The sequence below is a fragment of the Hetaerina americana genome, unplaced genomic scaffold (assembly GCF_022747635.1).
Source record: "Hetaerina americana unplaced genomic scaffold, ioHetAmer1.1.p SCAF_8, whole genome shotgun sequence".
Lineage (NCBI taxonomy): Eukaryota > Metazoa > Arthropoda > Insecta > Odonata > Calopterygidae > Hetaerina > Hetaerina americana.
The window spans coordinates 49,118,851-49,140,089 of NW_027287427.1; the positions used below are offsets into that span (position 1 = coordinate 49,118,851).

A 21,239-nucleotide genomic window follows, 5' to 3' on the forward strand; every position below is an offset into this window, starting at 1 on the left:
ATATTTCAAAACATAAAATACAATTAATGAATAAAATTTTTTAAATAATAATTAATCATTTCACTTATGGCTGTTTAAGATAAATTATTGTTTTCAATGAAGCAAATAAGGGTGAAATTCTATGATGAATACTGATATTGAGGACTTATTTTTAAAATCCCATGACTCCTATTCCCGATACCAGTAAAAAAAAACATGCCAGGACACTAGTTAGTGCATTGTAATTAGATAAACCTCATTAGCCATTCCAAGGGTAAGGTGGGTAAAATGAATAATTGAGTACTTAAATGGAACTAACTGGCTCAGTTTGCTTCGCTGCTGCAGCTATCCATTCTACTTTGCTAAGTTTCATGTGACGATGGTTTCAGATGCATTGCCTCTCCTACTGCCAAGCAGAAAATAGCCCAGGTCCCATCATTGCCAGGTCAAGTGTTTTTAACAAACACCGAGTGGCCACCTTATTGAGGGCATCCATATGCCTTTGCAGCAACCACAATGAGGAACAGATGCTGAAATGTACTATCTTTCATCTCATATCTATCCTTTACCCTTACTGGCATTGGTGACCCTACCAGGAGCAATCATAATCACTCCTCATTCTGTACACAGATAATATTTAACATTTATTTTAAAGAGGATGATAAAAATGCATTTACTGTACACAGGAAATTCAGAATATTTTAAATTAACATTTAGTTATTTCATAATATAAAGAACAAAAAATTAAAGCCATCCTATATTACCTTGGTGGGTCGTGGCAGTCCAGGAGTAATGCGTTTGACTACTAACCGGAGGGCCCGGTTTTGATTCCCGAGCAATTCTCTCTGGTCACCTGCAGCTCCACCCAAGCTATGTGATTTTTTGGATACCAGATCTTCCTGGGAAACCATAACCAACAGAGGGAAAGGAACTGTCCCCCCTACCCAGATGTGTGGATTTCACATGCCGCCGGGCTTAGTACAGGGTGAATTTTGTCATCACCTACAAAAACGACCTCAGGGTTTTCTGTGTTTATGGTTTATATTGCCTCATTCACCATCACGAGATATTATAGCATACTGACATCAAAGTGAGAAAACATTGTGAAAATTAGATTGCCCATGCCCATTGGATACCTATCAATATAACTGGTCCTGGAAAGAACTTTATAAGTTCTTTGCAGGACCAGTTTTATTTATTCCCGGTTCACTGCGAAGAACTTTTGAAGTTTATTTGACATATACTGAAAGAGGATAAGATGAAGCGGAGTTATATAAGGAGGGAATCGTTGTACGCCTTCCTTTTCCCCATGATAAATGTGAAACCAGTCATACCGGAATAAATTTTGAAGAAATTTAGTTTTTCTAATTCCTTCTGACTTTTATTTTTTCCTGCAAATATTTAGAAGAAATTATTGATATTACTAGTAATTACTGACTAACTTCTAATTCTAAACACTTGGAAAAGAAACAGACATCCAATTGCATTTTTTTTATCTTACCAAACAATATGCATTTCCATGGTATAAGAAATTTCTACAGTTTTATCATTTTTCCCAGCCCATAAAATATTTTTTTAAATCCGAAATGTGCTCCAGAATTAGCCAACGTCTTATGGGCTGGGATAGAAGGGTATAACTTCAACCTTCAAGCCCAATGAGATTCACTGGAAAAAGAATATTAAGTATTTTCCTGCATCTGTCATAAGAGATGGTTGCCTTTATAACATATATCAATAACATTACAGTAGCAAGCAATAAGTTTTAATATTTCATTTAAAGTACGCCCTGAAAAAATTTCCAAATAAATCATAAATATATACAATGTTTATTTACCGCTCACATGTGGTGCTACTGTGAAACATATACGCTTTGGGTGATGTCAATTCTCTGATAATACATGAATACATTGTATCACCATCAATAAACTATGAGTCTACTGGTATTCAACATAAAGTAGTTTGAGAATGTCGTAGAAGCATAGAATATGATTGCTTCTGATACAAATTTCAATAATATTGAATAATAACAAGAAACTAAACATAGAATAAAAAGTTGAAATGATAATTACGTCACACGATCTAAAGATAGAACATTGTCACCTAGTGTTGCATTTAAACTTAAATTCATGAATTACACTTCAGGACATAGAAATAAGGCAGCTGAAAGGCATTTTGGCCCACTTACAGCTGAGATGATAAGAGAATGGAGGAAGACGAAAATTGATTTAGTAAATGCAGACGAGTAAAAAGATTTATGCTCCTGGGCTCCTAAATAGCCTAAGTTGGAGGAACATGTTAAGAAATAGATATTATCACAGGAAGCACAGGATTTTTGTTTCAACAAAACTGATTTCAGCTGAAGCAAGAAAATAAGTACGTCCATAGCCAATTTTTCTGGGACATCATGGTGGGAGAGATTCATGAAGAGAGAAATGGTCTGTGCATATGAACCATATCTGCAAAAGTACAAAAGCTGCAACTTGAATATGAAAGAAAGGTTATAAAGCACCAACTCATGACATAACAGCAATGGGAAGAATGAAACAGCCATCAATTTTCAGTGTTTGCGATTGAAAAAATGCTGGCATAAATTTAAAAGCGAGACTCACATCATGTCTCTCAAAAAAATGTGAAATTTCCAATGCACAACATGGAAGTGAAGATCACATTGTGTATGAGGTGAGTAACAAACCCAGTGAAAACAACTGCAGAAATGATTTAGCTGCAGTTATGATGAATTTCTGGGATTCTACGATGAATAAATGTTTACAATTACAGTCAGAAGATATAGAATATATATATATGTTAAGATTAATAAGAGGTAAATAAAAAGCAGATTTTGATAACTGAACTCAATTTATTAAATACAATATCCAACATAATATGTCACTTGAGCCATTTAAATTAATAAAAAATAAGGTGTTTGTGCCTTAATAATATTGCACATTAAGCTTTGAGCTGCAAGATTTGTGGCAATGAACAAATAAATGTGATGATAAAAGAAAAAAAGTGCAAAAACTGAATTTACAGGTGTAACTACTACAATATTCATCATAAATTAAACTCTAATATCTAATACTTCCATTATTTTCATCATAATTAACAATTCGGAGGCAGAAACAATTAACATAAAACAATGCAGTACTTCTGTGACATATAAGTTGTTAAAAAAAAATAAAATCCAAGATATGCTTCATCCCATTCGACATAACAATATGCCATTAAAAATTATGCTATCACAACATTTATTAAGCAACAGAGAAATATATTTCTACACTCTATTAAACTTTTATAATCTACAAAATGCATAATTACCACAGAAAGTTGTAGAAGTGCTTTGCATGGAGAATTGTTCAAGTACTCACATTCCAAAGAGTTAACTGTCCTCAAATTTTAATGACCACAAAACTTCATAATTCACCCCTGTTCATTATGGTCTTAATACCTGTTCAAAAAACATGGTTTATTTGTTTCTCCTGGGTCTACCTTTCTCTGAGAACATTACAACTATTAACAAATTTGCTACATCACCTATGGCATCTTCATTGGAACTTTATATTTTCACAAGAACTCTATGCAAAAAAACACTCAAAATTAACAGTCCAACATCTGAAATGTTGATGGTCATGGCTTCCTCAATTGGAGCCTGGGAGGTTATTCCCACACCCAAGTGTCACTTTATTTGGCTCCATATTTATATTGGTAGCATATAAATCATTTCTCACTTTCAACTCACAATCCTTCAAATCAATCACTCCTACACCTTCATCTTTGGAACCTCCAGCAAACAAACCTCTACAAGTTTCAGCTGTCTTCACTTTAAGCCTACCTTGACTGTCAATATCCTGCTCCCCACCACTCTCTAAAACTGCTAGCAACTCAATTGCATTCATGGCAAGTGTTGATTGTACAGGCACTTCTTTTGCCACATCCTCCACTGTGGTACTTTTTGGCACATTATTCTCCCCTTCACTGATTAACAATGGAAGAGATGGGTCCTCATTTTCCATGACTTTCCCTTCCTTGAGTATATCCAAAATCACCCCACTTGACCTGCCATCCACGGATGACTCTCCATTCGCACTCCCCTTGTCCCCCACTTCCCCTACATCTTCTCTGGCATCATCACCCCGGATGTCACTTGCTTCCGCCATACACCCATCCTCAGCATCTTCTACTGCCTCTGTCATGTCAACTTCAGCTGCTGGTTCCCCTCTATCTGCAATGCTTACACTCTCTTTTGGAGATAGCATGCCAACCATTTCATCAACCACATTTTCAGACATGATTTCATCCTCTGTAACTTCTACATCTTTCATCTCTTCCTCCAAGGTCTCACTCACAACTTCCCCAGTGCACATGGGATCAGGGAGACCAGGATCCTTCTCAATCTCTTCCAGATCCATTTCTCCATCCTGCACCACATTGTCTATTCCTGACACAGGACCCTCCTCATCCATCTCAATGTCTGCAATATGGCCATTAACATACTGTGGAGACTGCTGCATCTCCTTGTCACTTATATCCGACCATTCATCATCGGTGATGTCCTCCAGTCCTGGATGTTCTGGCGTGTTGAATTTACTGATGTCTATATCATTAGGCACGCTAACAAATTCAGCCTCGGAACTCTCCTGCATTTCAACATTTTCTGAAAGGGCACCAGCAACTATGGCATCATTTGACTCATCCACCAACATTATGTCCTTGCTGTTTTCTTCAATTGCATCCGCAAACAGCCCCCCGATGCCAATCCCTTCTGCTGACACCTGATCAGCCGAATCTCTTTCAGGAACTGTTTCTGCAGTATCAGACTCTGATATCTTCCTTTCCAAGACACTCTTATCCTCAACTTTTGGGTCCTTCACATCACTTGATGATAGTGCACTATCTTCAAGTCTCAATGAAACCTCACCTTCTGGGAGCTCACTTACCATCTCACTTGCCGCTGCATTACTTTGTTTTTCTGAAGTTTCATCACATTCAACCTCATGCATAACATTTTGATTCATATCTGATGTGGCTTTACATACATTCTCCATTACATCGTACATCTTTGCCATATCAATTGGCTCTTCAACCTCACTCACAGTATTCTCGGATAAAGTGGGGCCTTCATCTTTTTCATTAAGTTCATCAGGGATTTTGTTGGTTTCCTTATGCACTTCTTTGTCAAATGTACCCATGTCCACTGATTCACAAGCCTCAAGGGCTTCATTTTCTTCTGTGGTCGACTCAGGTAGTTTTATATCTTCTTCTTGTGGGAGACTATCACTCCGTAAATCCCCTGGCAAAATGCATCCTTCATCATTCTGTTCTTTATCTATTTCTTTAGTTTCCGGGGACAAAGCTTTTTCATTGAGTGCACTGCTTTCCTCTGATGCATGATTCTCAAGGACATGATTTTTTTCCGTGGCTGACTCAGGTGTTCTCATTTCTTCATCTTGCAACAAACCATCATCCATTACATCACCTGATAGAATACATGCTACATCTTTTTCTTTCTGTCCACCATTCACCTCTTCATTTTGCAGAGGCATGTCATCCTTTTCAGTGGAACTACTCTTTGCTAATACAGGTTCCTCAGTCTCAAGGGTACTGTTTTCCTGTACACTTGAACTACATGCTTTAATTTCTTCAGCTGGAAACTGGTCAACTTTAGTGGAGGCACTTCCCTTCCAAAGTTCTTCAGTAACTGATTCTAAATCTCTCGTGCTAGATTCAACAATATCCTTCAAGTCTTCCTTTAGGCCCACAATCTCAACATAGTCATCTACCAAAGGAATCAGTTTTTCTTCTTCCACAATTTTTTCTACTTCAAGTTTCTCTGCCATAACTCTCTCTTCTCCAGTAAGAGCTGTATTGATAGAACCACTGCCTTCCACTTCATTCTCAGAGAATAATACCCTGACACATGCCAGCTGCTCCATGCACTCTTTTGTCTTCTGGGTTACTTTAATCACTCTACCACTTCTAGTGACTGGTGGACCATCCCACAACCTCATCTTCACCTGAGACTTCCTCTTTGATCTTTCTCTGCTCCCCAGCAACCTGGGGCTCTTGACTGGAGTACTCCGTTCTGGTGTGGCAGCTGGGGATGCCATTGCATCACCCAAAGCTACTCCGTTTGGGTCCTCCACAGGAGATTCTTGTGCGCTATCATCAACCAAAGGGTACTCCATTTGAAAACTTTCACTCTCATCATCCGAGCTGGAATGGCTTTCATAAGCATTCTCTTCATCTTCATTTAGAACATTGTCTATAGGAAAGAGGGGATGAGAAGCATCATCACTGGGAATGGGAGAAGGGTTATCCTCTTGGGGGCAAGGAATAGAAGCGAGATCCTCACTACTCACATACATGGGCAATTTGACAGACGAACAATTAAGATGGCAACGATGAAGAGAAACAAACAACTGGCGGGGTTCAAGGTGGCTGAACTCGTGTTCCAGTTTATTATCAAGCGAATGAAGTTCTACACCACAGATTTCACACCACTGCATTTGAAATTTACTTTGGTGCTTCCTCGTCAATTTCAATTTAGGCAAAACTTTATTTCTGGCAGAAGTGGTCCGTGAAACTTTGAAATCTAGATCGTTCTCAACACCTTTCTTAGACCCAGTGTTTTTTTTCCATTTCCTCGGTGAACATTTTTTCCTAGAGGACCCAACATTTTTCTCTTGTTTGGAAGAACTTGCTGAGGTGGTAGCATTTGAATTCCTCTTTTTCAATCCACTCCTAGTCTCCTGCGCTCGTGTTTTTATCAGCTTAGGGGTTGGATATGAAACAGAGGCGGTGCTGTCCTCTCTTTTCCTCTTTCTGGTAGCCTCACTTTCTGATGGAGTCACTGACCTCAGCCTATATTGTTTTACCCCCTCTGACTGAGTCTCCACATGCATTTGCCCTGCACTCAGAGCTTTGTCTTTTTCCCCAAACCCTTTCAAGTCATTTCCTTTGAGAGAAGATTTGTAGCGTGGAACACCCCTCTTCAATGGAGATGCAATACGGGTGATTATTACTTTAGGATCTATCTTAATACCATTTGAATTTAATGGATGAGAAACACCTCTGTTCCCCGTACTGATTTTATGTGCTTGGCGCGATGCCTTTTTACTTTTCACATTAAAGTCATTTTCATTTAGAGAACAATTTTGCTGCTGGTTCCTACCACTCCTGAACCTTCCCTCTGTGGATGACTGTACCTCTGTTTCCACTTGATTGTCCCGATTTTTTTCTGACCCACAAATTACTCTTTTCTCAACACTTTGAACACTTGAAAGGGAGCTAAGCCTCATTTTCCTGCCTTTCACTCTAACAGGAGGATCACAAACATTGATGTTTTCATCATCAGTCACAGATAAATTAATTACACCTGGGATAACCTTAGTTGCAACCCCAGTACATGTCTTTTTGTCCTTACTCTGAGCCACATCACTATCACTATGTCCATCCACTAAACTTTCAGAGTCACTAGCACATTCTACCCTACTTATTGGATTTTCATCAACTGTATTTGATGAGGAAATTTCTTCCCTGTTTCCCTTAATTCTAATATGCCGATGGTATCTTATTTGATTTGTATTGTTTTTGAATCTCCACACACCATGGCCCTGATCTTCTAACCCAAGGCTTCGCAATGAATCATCTTTCCTTATATCTGTGACCGGAACTGAGAGGGTCCTCAGCTTATGAGTTAAGCCTTGGGTGGCAGATGAGACTGGTACAGCCTTGGTCCCATGGAACGTCTTGTGAAGTACCATGTCCGGTGACTTCTTACCCCGTAAGTTGCTCCTCTTCTTCATACTGGAGTTCCTTCGGGGACAAATAAGAAAAAGGAATTAAAGACAGGAAGAATACAACAGTACCAATGGAAATTCCTACAAAACAAAAGGAATTACAAGTATATTAAAGGTGATCTTGGGAAAGTTAGTTCAGGGCTAGTATATGAATTTTTGTTGGGACCTTGGGATCATTTTGAACACAAAAATTTATTTAGCTTCAAAATAGTCTCTAATATGACTCAACTGACATTTAATAAAGCAATATGCCTGTGCTCAGCTTTGGGAAATTTAACATGGTGCAATAAAGCTCAGTTAATTGACATCCTTGCAAAAATTGGCACTTAATTATTGTAATATTTTATTTTCATCAACATAAACTTTGAAAGTAAAGTAGTTGATGATACTACTGATAAAACTCATCAATTAGAATCGTGAATGAATGAGCTCAATGATTACTCGTTTCCTTTTCATGTAATGCAAAGACTAATTTTGTACCTTCAATGCTGTTTCATTACAATGAACTGCATATTCTGAAGATTCAAATATAAACAGGAATCTCCTTGTAGCTTGTAACTCATGACTAGGTTAGTTATACCACCAACAAACTTTGTTGGCTATTTCATTTGGTATTATCAAGATTTCTCATGATACAAGAGAGCCTTTCATTGCAGAATAATTATGTGCAATATTTCTTGCCTTCAGCAAATATCATCATAATTCAACATAGTACCTGTAATTTTATTAGAGAATATCACTGGATTTTGAAAGTTTGTGTTTGTAATTCACAGCACATGTTGATATTAACATTTTAGGGGTGAAATATGCAATGTGAGGACATGAAGAGTTTAGAGAAGAAGGGAGAAATGTGTGGGTCAGACAAACAGTTGACAGCACTCTTAGGAAGGAAGAAGAGGAAAACCATTCACACTTTTAGAAATATGGCAGAAAACATAAAAATTGAGTCAAAAAAGAGTGAAGAGAGACTGAAAGAACATTTAAAGGATTTATTTGATGAAAATATTAGGCCAGTAAGTTTAGACAAGGGAAGAGAGAGTGATGTACACAGGGATAGCTTAGGCCAAGGCATAATTGATTGAGAGATAGGATTGCTAAAATAATCAAAATGAAATTTAGACGTGGAAGTAAATAACATCCCTGTGAAACCGTTTAATTGTTAGAGAAAAGGATGGAAGAGTTTTTATGGATTAATTCAAGAGCATTCATGAGAAAAGAAATTGGTATGATTTCATTAGATAAGTTAATTACCATCCTAGAAATAAGGAAAGGCAGCCATATGTGAGCAACATAGATCAACAAACTTGATCTAACATGCAGCTGAGGCGGTAATTAGGAATATTAGACATAGCTTTGATAGGAAGGCTAACTTTCACTTACGAGATGATATCAATTTTGGGTTTACATTGCCTACATTAAGTTCACATTCAGTGAATTCATAGGAAGGGGGATTTTAGGGATAGGGCTCTGCCTCCCTCACATAGACTGAGGGACATTTTCCTTCCAAGCGCCATGAAAAGAACATCCACTAACTCTCAGTTTGAATCAACTTATGTTCCTGTGCTACTAAGCAACCGAAGTAATATCTCAAAGAGTTTCCAGAGCCTATGTGCTGATACCATTCACACATCTATGCTGAGTTAGATTAGCTGTCCGAGAAGGGCATTGGGCAAGGACTGCCGTAGACCTAACAAAAAAATTTGGAATCCTTCCTCCAATTGGCCGGGTGGGCATTGATGAGTTTAATGCTCAGCACAGTATACTCTTGGTAGAGGGACAATCTATCTTTACGGATGCCTGCAGTTATGCCAGTTTGGTATCGCAGCTAATTTTCCTGGCTAACTTCTATCTTCAAATAATTCTCAGCCCTCCACTAAGATGCCACAATCGAATATGATCACTCTTCCCCTGGCGGAATTAGTATCCATTCCCCTTCATCACTGTATGTTGTACTCTTAAGCTCTAAATGCTTGAAAGTAAACATGAGTAGAAATACTTAGAGGGTATATGATCAATTAGAGGTATTAATTGAAGGTGTTGCTGGAAGGAAATATCTGAAAGTGAAGCAGGATCGAAATGAGGTAGTGCACAAAGGGTGAGAATTATGTTGAGTTGTTTTGTTTCAACAAGCCATAGATTGAAGAAACTCACGGCATGGAGAGGAAGTTCACAGTGCGGTCCTCTGTGTTCCTTCATTTGAAAGATTAGTGTCCAGCAAATTCACAATCGAATTATGGCTGTTTTTGGAAATCATAGCCCTTTATATGATAATGGTAAGGTGAAAAAGGAATTTTTCAACAGGCTACATGTCCCTCAGATGATCCAAGAAGTGGAAGACCATTACTCACAGATGATTCTGCCACAGAGAAGATAGCATAGGATTTTATCATATTGGACCGAAAAAAGCAACCTTCCAAAGGATCATTAATGAGAATGATCTTTGCTGCGGCAGTGCGAGAAAAATTATTCACCTAGAACTGCATAAGCCAAAGGTGTCAGCACACTTGGTTTCATGAATACTGACTCCTTTCCAGAAGCAAACATGGCGTGACCTGTCAAGGGAGATTTTGGAGCAAGATGAAGAGGATATTTTGGTCGCCTGGTAACAATGGATAAATCTTGGATCTATCAATATGATCCAGTGACCAAAGAGATGAACACAACTGGAAGCACAGCAACTCAACTCCCCGCAGAAGGTAAATGTACCAAAGTCTGCAGGGATGGTCATGCTGTATGTTTTATGGAACTGTCACGGAGTCATCTTAATAGACTACCAGAAGGAGGGTCAGACCATCACTGGCACCTATTACTGCACACTTCTGAGTGAGTTTAATACTGCTCTGAGAAAGAACCGTCGTGGCATGATCACCAAAGGCCTCCGTCTTCTTATCAAAAATACACCTGCTCACTTGTTTGGAGTTGTGGTTGAGCCGCATGGTGCCGGGTCAGAAGCATAAGGTGGATGGTCCAAAACTGGGATGTTATAGTTGGCTAGACACATCTTATTAGACAATGCAATGTGAGCTGACGCATTGTTTGATTAAGAACAGATGACTTTTTCATCCACAATTCGGTTCTTTATTATTTTTTTACGGAGTTGCACAATAACCTCCAGCTAGTAATGCTGATTAACAGTTTGGCCTTCAAGTACCCAGTTAAGATACACAATCCCATGAATATCGGAAAACCAATCATCATTGCTTTAAATTTTGATTTGCTCATTCAAGCATTTTTTTTAGTTCTCGGTGAAGTTGGGCCCTTCCAATTCGAGGATTGACCCTTAGTTCCTACATCATAAGAGATCATAATTTCCTCAATAGAACTCAGCTCTTTTCAGTCACTCATTTTCTCTACAGCCTGCTGAAACTCCAGTTTATCCCTCTGCATTCCATTTCCTCGTCCATCTCCCCTGCCTAATCTTCTTGAATAGGAAGCTACAATTCATGATTATATGTCCATTATGAATTGTGTGAATATATCCATTTTAAATTAAATTTATTTGTCATGAAAGGTAGCATTCATTTCAAAAAGATGAGACAGAGGTGGCAGGTTAGGAAATGGAATGTAGAAAAAATTAGAAATCCCGAGTAAAGAGCTGAGTACTGTTGAGAAAAAATGAGAATACATCAAAAAAGGGATATCGAAAGCCAAAAAAGAAACTATAGGAACCGTTAATCGGAAAAGGACAAGGAAACTGTGGGTCACGGATGAGATGATTAGACAGATAGATGTAATAAGAAAATGGAGGAATGTGAACACACGAGTTAGGCAGAAGGAAGAACAAAGAGTTCAATAATAAATTGAGACAGGCAAGAAATAAAGCAAAACAAGCATGGTAGAAGACATCCTGCGAGGATATGGAACGTTTGCAGAAGAGGGGTGAAAATGGAGTACTATACAGCAAGGTCAAATCAATATTGGGAAGTATGAAGGGAAGATCTGTGCTCACAGTTCGAGATAAGGCGGGTAAGATAATAGTTGACACAGGAAAGATCCAAGAGAGATGGAAGGAATATATAGAAGAACTGTATAGTAAAGAACTTCGACCAACAAAGTTAGACATAGAAAGAGAACATGACGTAGAGGAAGATAGCTTAGGTCTAGGCATACTCAACAATGAGATAGAAAGGGCATTAAGGGAGATGAAACTAAATAAGGCCGCAAGGGTGGATAATATTCCCGCGGAACTATTGAAATGTTTAGGAAAATATGGGAGGAAGAGGCTATATGGGCTGATTCGTAGTATTTATGAGGAAGGAATCTGGCCGGAAGACTTAGTGAGATCAGTTTTAGTTCCTATTCCGAAAAAGGTAAAGGCTACATCATGTGAGGACTACAGGACAATAAGTTTGACTCACTAAAGGATAGAGAGTAGAGCAAATGATTACTTAGGGGATGATCAATTAGGCTTTATTAAGGGGAGAGTTACACTTGACAAAACTGCAGTACTAAGATCACAAATTGAGAGGAATATAGAATACCATCAGGATGCATTTGCCTGTTTGTTGATTTCAAAAAAGCATTTGTTTGAGTGAATCGGGAAAAATTAAAAGAGTATATTGAAGAAAATAGCAATAGATTGGAGGGACAGGAGGCTAATCCGCAACCTGTACATGTCTCAGACAATAAAAGGATAGAGAGCAAGGCAAATGATTACTTAGGGGATGATCAGTTTGGGTTTAGGAAGGGGAGAGGCAGGAGCAATGCCATAGCAGTAATGTCATCACTAATCCAGAATACAATACAATCAGGACATATTTGACTTTTTTGTAATTTCAAAAAGGCATTTGATTGAGTGAATTGGGAAAAACTAAAAGAGTATATTGTAGAAAATAGGAATAGAATAAAGAGACAGGAGGCTAATCCGCAACCTGTATAAAAGGTGAGTTCCAAAGTAATGCATATGAATTTCCCGTGCCGCTCCTATTAGAATAAGTGGGGACGAACTACTTGGAGTAGCTGAGCTTTTCCACGAAACCGGTCTCAGCGCTCTCCAAACTGTGGGGGTGGCAGGACGTCACTAATTATAAACCTCTGTGCGGCAACCGGGACACAAAAAAATGGAATCGACGATCAAGCACCTCTACGAGATTACTAAGTTTTGTCTTAAACTGAAAAAATGTCTTGAGTAGACAAAATGATTCGAGAGGCTTACAGGGACTCTGCTCTGTCTGACTCACTAGATTTGAGGTGGTTAAAGGCCTCTAAGGAGGACCGGGAAGAGGCTCACTAAGAAAAACGCTCTGGGTGGCCGTCAACCAGCAAAACCAACAACAATGTGGCTCATGTTCAACAGTTTTTGGACTGACCGTCAATTGAGTATCAAGATGGTTGCCGATGAACTGAACTTGCCATTTACTGTTGTGTTTTGCATTGTTACTGAAGATTTAGCGATGAGGAAAGGGTGTGCCAAGCTCGTGCTCAGGGTGTTTACCAAAATGTGCAACAAGTCCACGAGTTCCTGGCCAAACATCAGGTGCCAATGCCGCCCCACTCTCCCCATAGTCCTGACCTCACCCTAGCAGACTTCATTTTGTTTCTTAAGGCAACCCGGAAAGGAACCAGTGTTTTGTCCACAGAAGATATCCCATCAGCCATGACGAAGACTTTGCGAGAGGTCCCTGAAGACACCTTCCAGGGCACGTACTGGTCATGGCAGAGTTGCTGGAAAAACTGTGTAGAGGCCCTAGGACAGTACTTTGAAGAATTTTAAGTGTTTGTCCAAATCTGTTAAATAAATTACTTTAAACATAAAATTGCATTACTTTTTAAACGCACCCTGCATGTCTCAGGCTCCTCGGGAGCGAGGAGAGGACAGAAAGTCTGGATGGGCATTGTCAGGAAGAGGTGTAAGGCAGGGTTATCCATTATCACCAGTGCTGTTCAACATACAGGGGGAAAAAACTATTAAAGAGGCATGGGTAAACTGGAGGTAAGAACCAAAGTCAGAGGGGAATCCGTAAAATCAGTTAGGTTTATGGATGACCAAGCTTTAGTTTGTCAGTCAGCCAAGGGGTTGCAAGCATTGCTGAGGGAATTGGAAATTCAGTGCAATAGTTAAGGGATGGGACTCAATATAAATAAAGCTAAGGTTATGCAATTTTCCAGAAAGAAAGAGGCTAAGCTTAACATGAAAATAGGAGGGCAAAAACTACAGCAGGTAGAACAGTTTACGTATCTCGGAAGTGTTTTGGAACAACAGGGTCAAAGTAGTAGGGACGTAAGGAGAAGAATTGCACTAGGCAAAGAGGCTTTCACAAGGAGGAGGGAGTTGATGAGAGGGACGTTGAGTAAGGATGTTAAGAAAAGACTCCTCAAAACTTTGATATGGATCGTAGCTATGTACGGCGCAAAAACGTGGTCATTGAAGCAGGAGGATAGACGTAGACTGGAGGCTTTTAAAATGCGGGTGTGGAGAAGAATGGAGAAGGTGAAATGGACCAATAGTGAAACAAATGAGGAAGTGCTAGGTATGGTGGGCGAGGAGATGGATTTGTTGGGAGAATCCTAAGGAGGCAGAAAAAATGGATAAAGGGCATATTGATCGGCAGTGGAATGTTAAAGACTGTAATAGAGTGGAGCATGTTGGGCAAACAAGGAAAAGGCAGGAACAAGATAGGGATGTTGGAGAGGATAAAGGGAGGAAGGAAGTACTCAGAGACGAAGGAGGACCTTATGTAGCATAGGTTGATGGATGGTGTTTTGTTAGGAGTTACAAAATATTTATTTGGTAGTTGTGCCCATCCAAAACTTACCTTAACCAGCAGATTACTTAAAAATAATTCCATTTTACAATTTTAAAAAAATTGCAGGTATGTAAATTTCACACATCAGGGTACTGGGGCCAGTTCCCTTCACTGCGCTGCTTATGATTTCCCAGGAATACCTGGTATGAGGTATATTTCTCCTAGGTTTCACTGACAGGTGTTTCTCATGAGGGGAGTACAATTTTTCCTCGTTGTGATCACATTGGTGGCCTGTCAATCTAATTACGATGGCTTAATGAATGTTTAATAATGTTGGGTCTTTAGGATAGCAACACTGTTTATTGATTCTCACACCTAATTTTCCCAAAAAATATTCTATTTCTAAGTTAATTTTCTTCCCAGTGTTGGGACTATTACACATTATTTCAATGATTCGAACATCATCAATTCACTTGTCACCACTATTAATGAAGATCTTTAACTTGGCTTTCGCTAGAACCTGCACAAATGATGGCATACAAATTAGCATCTCAACCAAAAGAAACATTATCCCAAAAAGCAAATCTCAATTTCTGTATCATGTTCATGATTTGCCCAATGAATTCCGTATATTTTTTAAAAGAAAATTCAATTTTTTACATTTCCCCAAATTTCCTTAATAATCGGGTATGTCCCCACTTTTTCTCAACTGTCATAGCCACTCCAGTCTAAGAGGGTACAAAAAAAATTTGATCTGGGAGGTGGCCATGTAACCAAGGTGGTTACTAGAATAGGTTGCCTTGTACAGCTATATTGTTTAGAAAGAATGGGGTTCTGAGATAACATCAAAATACTATTGATCCCATTACAGATTTTTGGTACCGCTCTAAAAGAAAATATGGACACACCATTCACTGATTATGAATCCAAATATCTCAACTTGAAGAGAAATATGTTACTTGAAATTTGAAAGAATAATTTTACTCTACCAGACTAACACCCAACCGAATTTGAACAAAATGTAAGGGGTTTTGCGAGCATACCTTGAAAATTATACCAGGAACAATGTCCCCAAGACTGTGAGCGAGAGTTCATTTTGACCTGACAATACTCAATTCTTCTTGCCTAAGTAATTTGTATTTGGTAGCCTTCAGACAAAAAATCTAATTGGGAGTACAGAAATTTCCTCTTCACATATTTATGTGCAAGTTCAATGACTACATCTGGTCATTTCGGGGAGTGCCATTTTTAGACACAAGATCTTAAATAATTTACACACTACACACACACAACACAATAAAAGATGGTCCCTGATTTTCAATGAGGAATACCCCTCAAAGGGACTACTAAAAGAGGGCATTTTAACTTCATTCAAATTATCACTTAATTATATTCATACAATTAGAACCTTAACATTATTTAGCAGAGCATTGAAAAATGCGACATTTGATTTTAATTTGCAACTTAAAGATACTACAAATTGTATACTTAAAAATAAATATAAGATAAAATATCCTAGGTTTTACGGTACACTAGTTAATTTAAGTTAACATCGGTCGCACGGTTTCAGCCTATGAAACCACATAAATGATTGCATGTTCTAATCCATACTCTTTATGCTATGATTAAGACGACTTTTCGATAACATACCATTTACCTCAAGTATTGCTTCTTCAAACAGATTCTGTGTATTCGAGGAAGTTCGCCCTCTCGTTTTTTTTAAATTTCATAATTTCCCAGCAAATCTAAAAATATGAAAATTACATTAAAGTTTTTTCCAACTGGAATAACAAACAGAAAACATTAAACAAATTAAGGCACACCTTTATATCCACAGGCAATTACATCATTATTAATTTCATATTCAATTAAAATGTCTAAATATCATACCCGAGGGCGGGCTTATAACCACAAAATAATGCAACCTACAACTAGAGTTGACACATCTTGAAGTTTCGTGTAATGCCTCATGTTAAACTGATAATTGAACCTAACGACAAACGGTACCAGACCGAAAATTGAGATTACTGAGAGATAATTGACATTTATTTGTCAATAAGTTATGACAAATCCTAAACCATAAGTGAAAAAACGACAAAGCCACGAACAAATTGATATTTTAGTGAGGATGAGAAGACGACGAAGAACTACACAATTTCTTACGAATTCCAAAAAGGAACCAGTGTGCGTCATTCACTAATAGGCAAAAGACATTAATGAAACCGAGTGAAACGAATTTTCATCGAATATGGACGTCCAACGCAGGTAATTGAAGCAAATGGTCACTCCGAATAGACAACAGCAAACAAAGACACACACCATACATACAGAATAATTCATTGGCCACTACATTTAACTTCAAAACTGTAATTACCTTGTTCATGAAAGGAATCTGTTGTGTTTTAATTCACTGTAAATACAACACTGGTAATTTCTGGGACTTTTTACGTTTTCTACCAACAACATCGCAGCGCTTGCGAAACAAAAACTAGACTGCGCGCGTTTCTTGGCGGGATACACGGTGCCGGCCTTTAATCTCTTTTTTTGCGACATAAACGTTGCAAATGGGTTACAATTTATGGCTGTTCTCTTGGAGTTGGCCCCTATTTCATTATTGTTTCGTTTCAAGCAATTATAAATACTCCTCTGATAATCCCAATGCAATGAAATGATTCGAAATTGACTAATAGTCTTCCGTTACTAACTAGCAATTGGACACGACGAAAATAATTAAATTATAGTAATAATTGACCTTAATTGCCACTTTTTGAAGTCAATAATACAATAGTCGGAAACAAATTCTTAATGGTCTATTACTGATAATGCTAATTCAAAGTTTATGATCGCTCGTCTGGGAAATGCAATCGACTGAGAAGTAATTTAATGTTGATTGAACATGAGTGGCAAACCAAGCTTTTGTACGGAACCCAATACCCAATAATTGGCTATACTTGAAAAAAAAAAATATATATATATATTTATAGTTACTAATGTAATAAAACAACAGCATGCCATTAGGTTGCCAACTATTTGTGTTACGACTAATATCAAACGCCGGAAACTGCTGAATCTGTCCTTGCCTATTTCTTTCATCTCCCTCATATCGATTTATATGTTTCTGTTCCAGAGATTTCTAATCTTTCTAATGTATGGACCATCCAAGCTACAGATTAGTGTAGTCCAGTAATCCTCAGTCTATCACTGTTGCACAAGGCGCTAAGCATGGTAGTGCTCCATACACTCTGCATCAATTGGAGCTGAATTTGTGCTGGTGGAGGCCATGATAATTGCTTCTGGTAGGGCCTCCCATGCCAGATAGGTTGAAGGGTAGATTTTTTAGATATTTAAGTACCCCGCAAGCCACTGCTAGGGTGTGTGGCAGGGGGTGAATACACACCAGACTAATTTTACCCGAATATGACCATACCATATTCAGACAATGTTATTCTGATTCCTTATCATTTGTGGAAAAAATTACATCTTATGTCTATCTGTTCTGTCCTCTCTAATTATATGGACATGATCTCTCCTACCGTACGATGGGGGTAATAATACATTTTCAAAATCACTGCTAAAGAGACATCCTTCCAAATTATGCAGGAGATTTGATCAGTAATTTAACCTCACTCCACAAGTGATTCTCAGCCTAGCTGCTCCAATATTTTTGATATGCTACTAAGTTTATCATAACTATTAACAAATCTAGGTCCTCTCAGCTGCACGCAATCCAATTCCGCAATTAATCCAACTTTGTGAGGATCCCATATACTTGCAGCATATTCTACATGAGGCCTAACAAGCAAACCCTTTCTTTTTGACCTTTTCATCACATTTACCCATTACTCTTCCAATAAATCCTAATTTTTTGTTAGCTTGTCCACGCATTCTTCGAATGTGTTTCACCCAGGATAGGTCGTGAATAACGCCCAAGTATTTAATCGAGTCTACACATTCCATTTTAGTGTTTCCAATCCAGTAGGCATTCTGGAGGGAATTACTCTTTTTCCAAAAATTCATCACTTCGCACTTTTTTAATTTAATTCTAATTGTCAATTGTAGCATCAGCATTGAAAACAGCATTAAGGTCCTCTGATTAACCTGCGGTGTCCTCAGGATTATGAATATCATTGCAAATAAATGTATCTTTTTAGTGACTACAGGGTCAATGCCCCTAATGTAAAGTTGGCATAAAAGAGTTCTGATGACACTTCCCAGGGGAACTTTCACTGCATTTGAGCTAACTCCATCTATCACCACTCTTTGAACCCAACCATTCAAAAAGTCTTTCGTCCAATCCAGGATTATTATTTTTCAGCAAACATTCTATTTCATTGTATGAGATTCTAATGTGGGCATCGGTTGGCTGGCATGATTTCAGCAAACTATTGGGGACATTCAGTGAGAGATTGGTGAAGGTGCTTTGAAAGAAGGAATTTAATAATTTAGTCTTTTCCAGAAACTGCTGGTTACTCTTTCGTCTTTATCATTTTTAGGTGAAATATTCAGGTATCATATACTTTTCATCTCACTTTCCTCTGTTATCTTTACCTTTACTTGATTTCCATTGATACCTATAATGTTTCTTGACCTTGTTCCTCCCTTATCTCCTTTTCTGTTCAAGTAAGATTTGTTTAAATGCATTATTCTTTCCCTCTAATTGCCCTTCCTCCACCACCACTGCTTTCCCTCCTCTTTCCCACTCCCATAACTGCTATAATAGCTTATATAAACGCTTGTGATCCCTCACCTTAATAATGACAGTGTAAGTATTGAAACCCAGGCTAGTCAGAAAAATATTCATGACAAATTTTTAGTGAAATATACAATTGTATTTTTAGTAATTTTTGAAATGAAGAAAAAATATAGATTCTTCCATTATTTTGTGAATTTCATAAACTTTGAGTCAATATCATGTCAAAATTGTTTTGCAGGAGGCATATTCAAGTTCTAATGTCTCTTTTAATTTTCCATACAAACTACTCACACAAGGAAGTTGAAAATTCCTCTTCTTAACGTTTTCTCCTTGTAGATGTACACATTTTTCATGACATTAACTCCATGATTCTATGGTCGCCAAGAAAACTGGCACTGGGGTCCCTTTAACCCACTGGAAAATTGTAGATGGTTTGCGGCTGAGGCTTCTTGTGTTTGCAGTCACACGAGGATGAGATTCAGCCTTTTCTTAACAGTTGCACCCACGAAAGCACATTTTTCACATCCATTGCACCATCTCACTCAATCGATGCTCAACTTTAACAGGTATTAAGTCACGCAAGTGGAAAAAAAATGATTAACAGCATTTTTGTGACATTGACATTTTTTTGTAATATAAAGAGTGCCTGTGTATTTCAAGCTAGACATCTATCTACTCTCGATATCAAGAAAAAAATTGGTTCATCTTAGAACTTGAATGTACCTCATAAGTACATTGCACAAAATACCTAATCCATTAGAGGCAGAGGGTTTTCTTGGTCATATCATGCCATCAGTAAAAATGCATACTCGAACCACTTCTCATGTAATAGCTACATAAAGTCTAAATTTTAGTTAGCTCAATAAAATTCCAATACTCTGCAGGAGATGCTGCAACAGTACCTTTTAACTACTGCAGCAGCATCTTCCACAGTTTCTTGGAATTTTTCATGGGTAAAACACCCTAGTGTTCAAAGTTGGCTTCAACCTCATGGACTTGGGCACTTTGCGCATGACTACAAATGCCTGTGGCACTCTATGCATGGTATTTCATCACAACACCTTGTTCCTTCAAAGCCCTCAAAATTTTGGAATGTAAGAGAATACCTCGGTAGCTTCACTGGCTAAAGCACTCAGCTAGAAATCCCGGTTCAAACCCCAGTCAAGGCAAATGATTTTTACACCCTGGCATTAATGCATTGTAAATACCTCTAAAAATTATACCTGGGAACTATCCCAAATTTGTCAACCGTTTTCACACTGAGGAGCTACCCATGTAGCTAATGTAGCCCGCCTGGCTGTCTTGGATCCTATGATGGTTCTTTTAAAATTTTTTTTGAGGTACCCATCAGTTTCACTTACAGTGTCCAATATTCTCAATTAAAAAGCTGGGCTAAAATTTACTAACAGTGTTGGCATTCAAAGTTCTCCGGTTAGGTAATATGATATTGTATTATTACCATTTAAATACTTAAGATGGCTGTGGTCACATTAAACTACAAATGTCCTCAGCAATTAATATATAAATACAGTAATTGTTAACTAACCTTGGAAAGTTCTATAGTGAAATCTCATCTTTTGTATGGATGCTTGGTGACAAGGTCCCCATAGATATGCTAAGGTTAAATTTACTATGATGCCTCAGGGCACTATAACGAGCAGCTATTGGAGCACGTTCCATGCTTTACCATCAAGAGCCTTACTCACCTTGCTCATGAAAGAAATGAATCAAAAGTCATCACATTAGTCTCATTTAAAAAGAAGGAGCACATAAGTGAATCTTTCCAAATACACCCTACAAAGGAAAGGACTATTGAAGAAACAGGCTCCCCCATGAAACTGCTCTTTCCTCAAGAATAAAGTCATGCATGGTGAATAGATCTCAGGGTCATTCCATGAGCTGAGCAGTTTTCCTGAAACACATACCATATGAAACTCAGACAAGGGATATGAAGAGGTGTCATGCAAGGCTGGCCATGCATTAGAGTATGAAATTGCTGGGAAGAGCAAGCTAGAAATGAGGAAGATTCCATGGAAGTCAGAAAAAATAAGTATAATTTCAAGGCGTAGAAGGGTGGCAACATCA

At 38.2% G+C, this 21,239-nt stretch overlaps 1 protein-coding gene across 8 annotated transcripts; it reads right to left on the minus strand.

Annotated features, from left to right (window-relative positions):
* Positions 1-2,822: 2,822 nt before the first annotated feature.
* LOC139697535 (uro-adherence factor A-like) lies at positions 2,823-20,979 on the minus strand. 8 transcript variants are annotated; one of them, XM_071596267.1, is made up of 4 exons: positions 20,861-20,979; positions 19,446-19,711; positions 16,112-16,206; positions 2,823-7,791 (listed from the first exon to the last, which is right to left on the minus strand). In XM_071596267.1, exon 4 carries the CDS (start codon positions 7,779-7,781, stop codon positions 3,615-3,617), a length of 4,167 nt encoding a protein of 1,388 aa, XP_071452368.1. In that variant the 5' UTR covers positions 7,782-7,791; positions 16,112-16,206; positions 19,446-19,711; positions 20,861-20,979; the 3' UTR covers positions 2,823-3,614. The 8 variants fall into 8 exon arrangements, with proteins under 8 accessions (XP_071452368.1, XP_071452369.1, XP_071452370.1 ...); XM_071596268.1 differs by lacking the exon at positions 20,861-20,979 and adding an exon at positions 20,701-20,847; XM_071596269.1 differs by lacking the exon at positions 19,446-19,711.
* Positions 20,980-21,239: the final 260 nt, after the last annotated feature.

What these genes read in the sequence shown, in the direction of transcription:
- LOC139697535 (XM_071596272.1), bottom strand. Translation starts at nt 7,781, where the DNA reads ATGAAGAAGAGGAGCAACTTACGGGGTAAGAAGTCACCGGACATGGTA.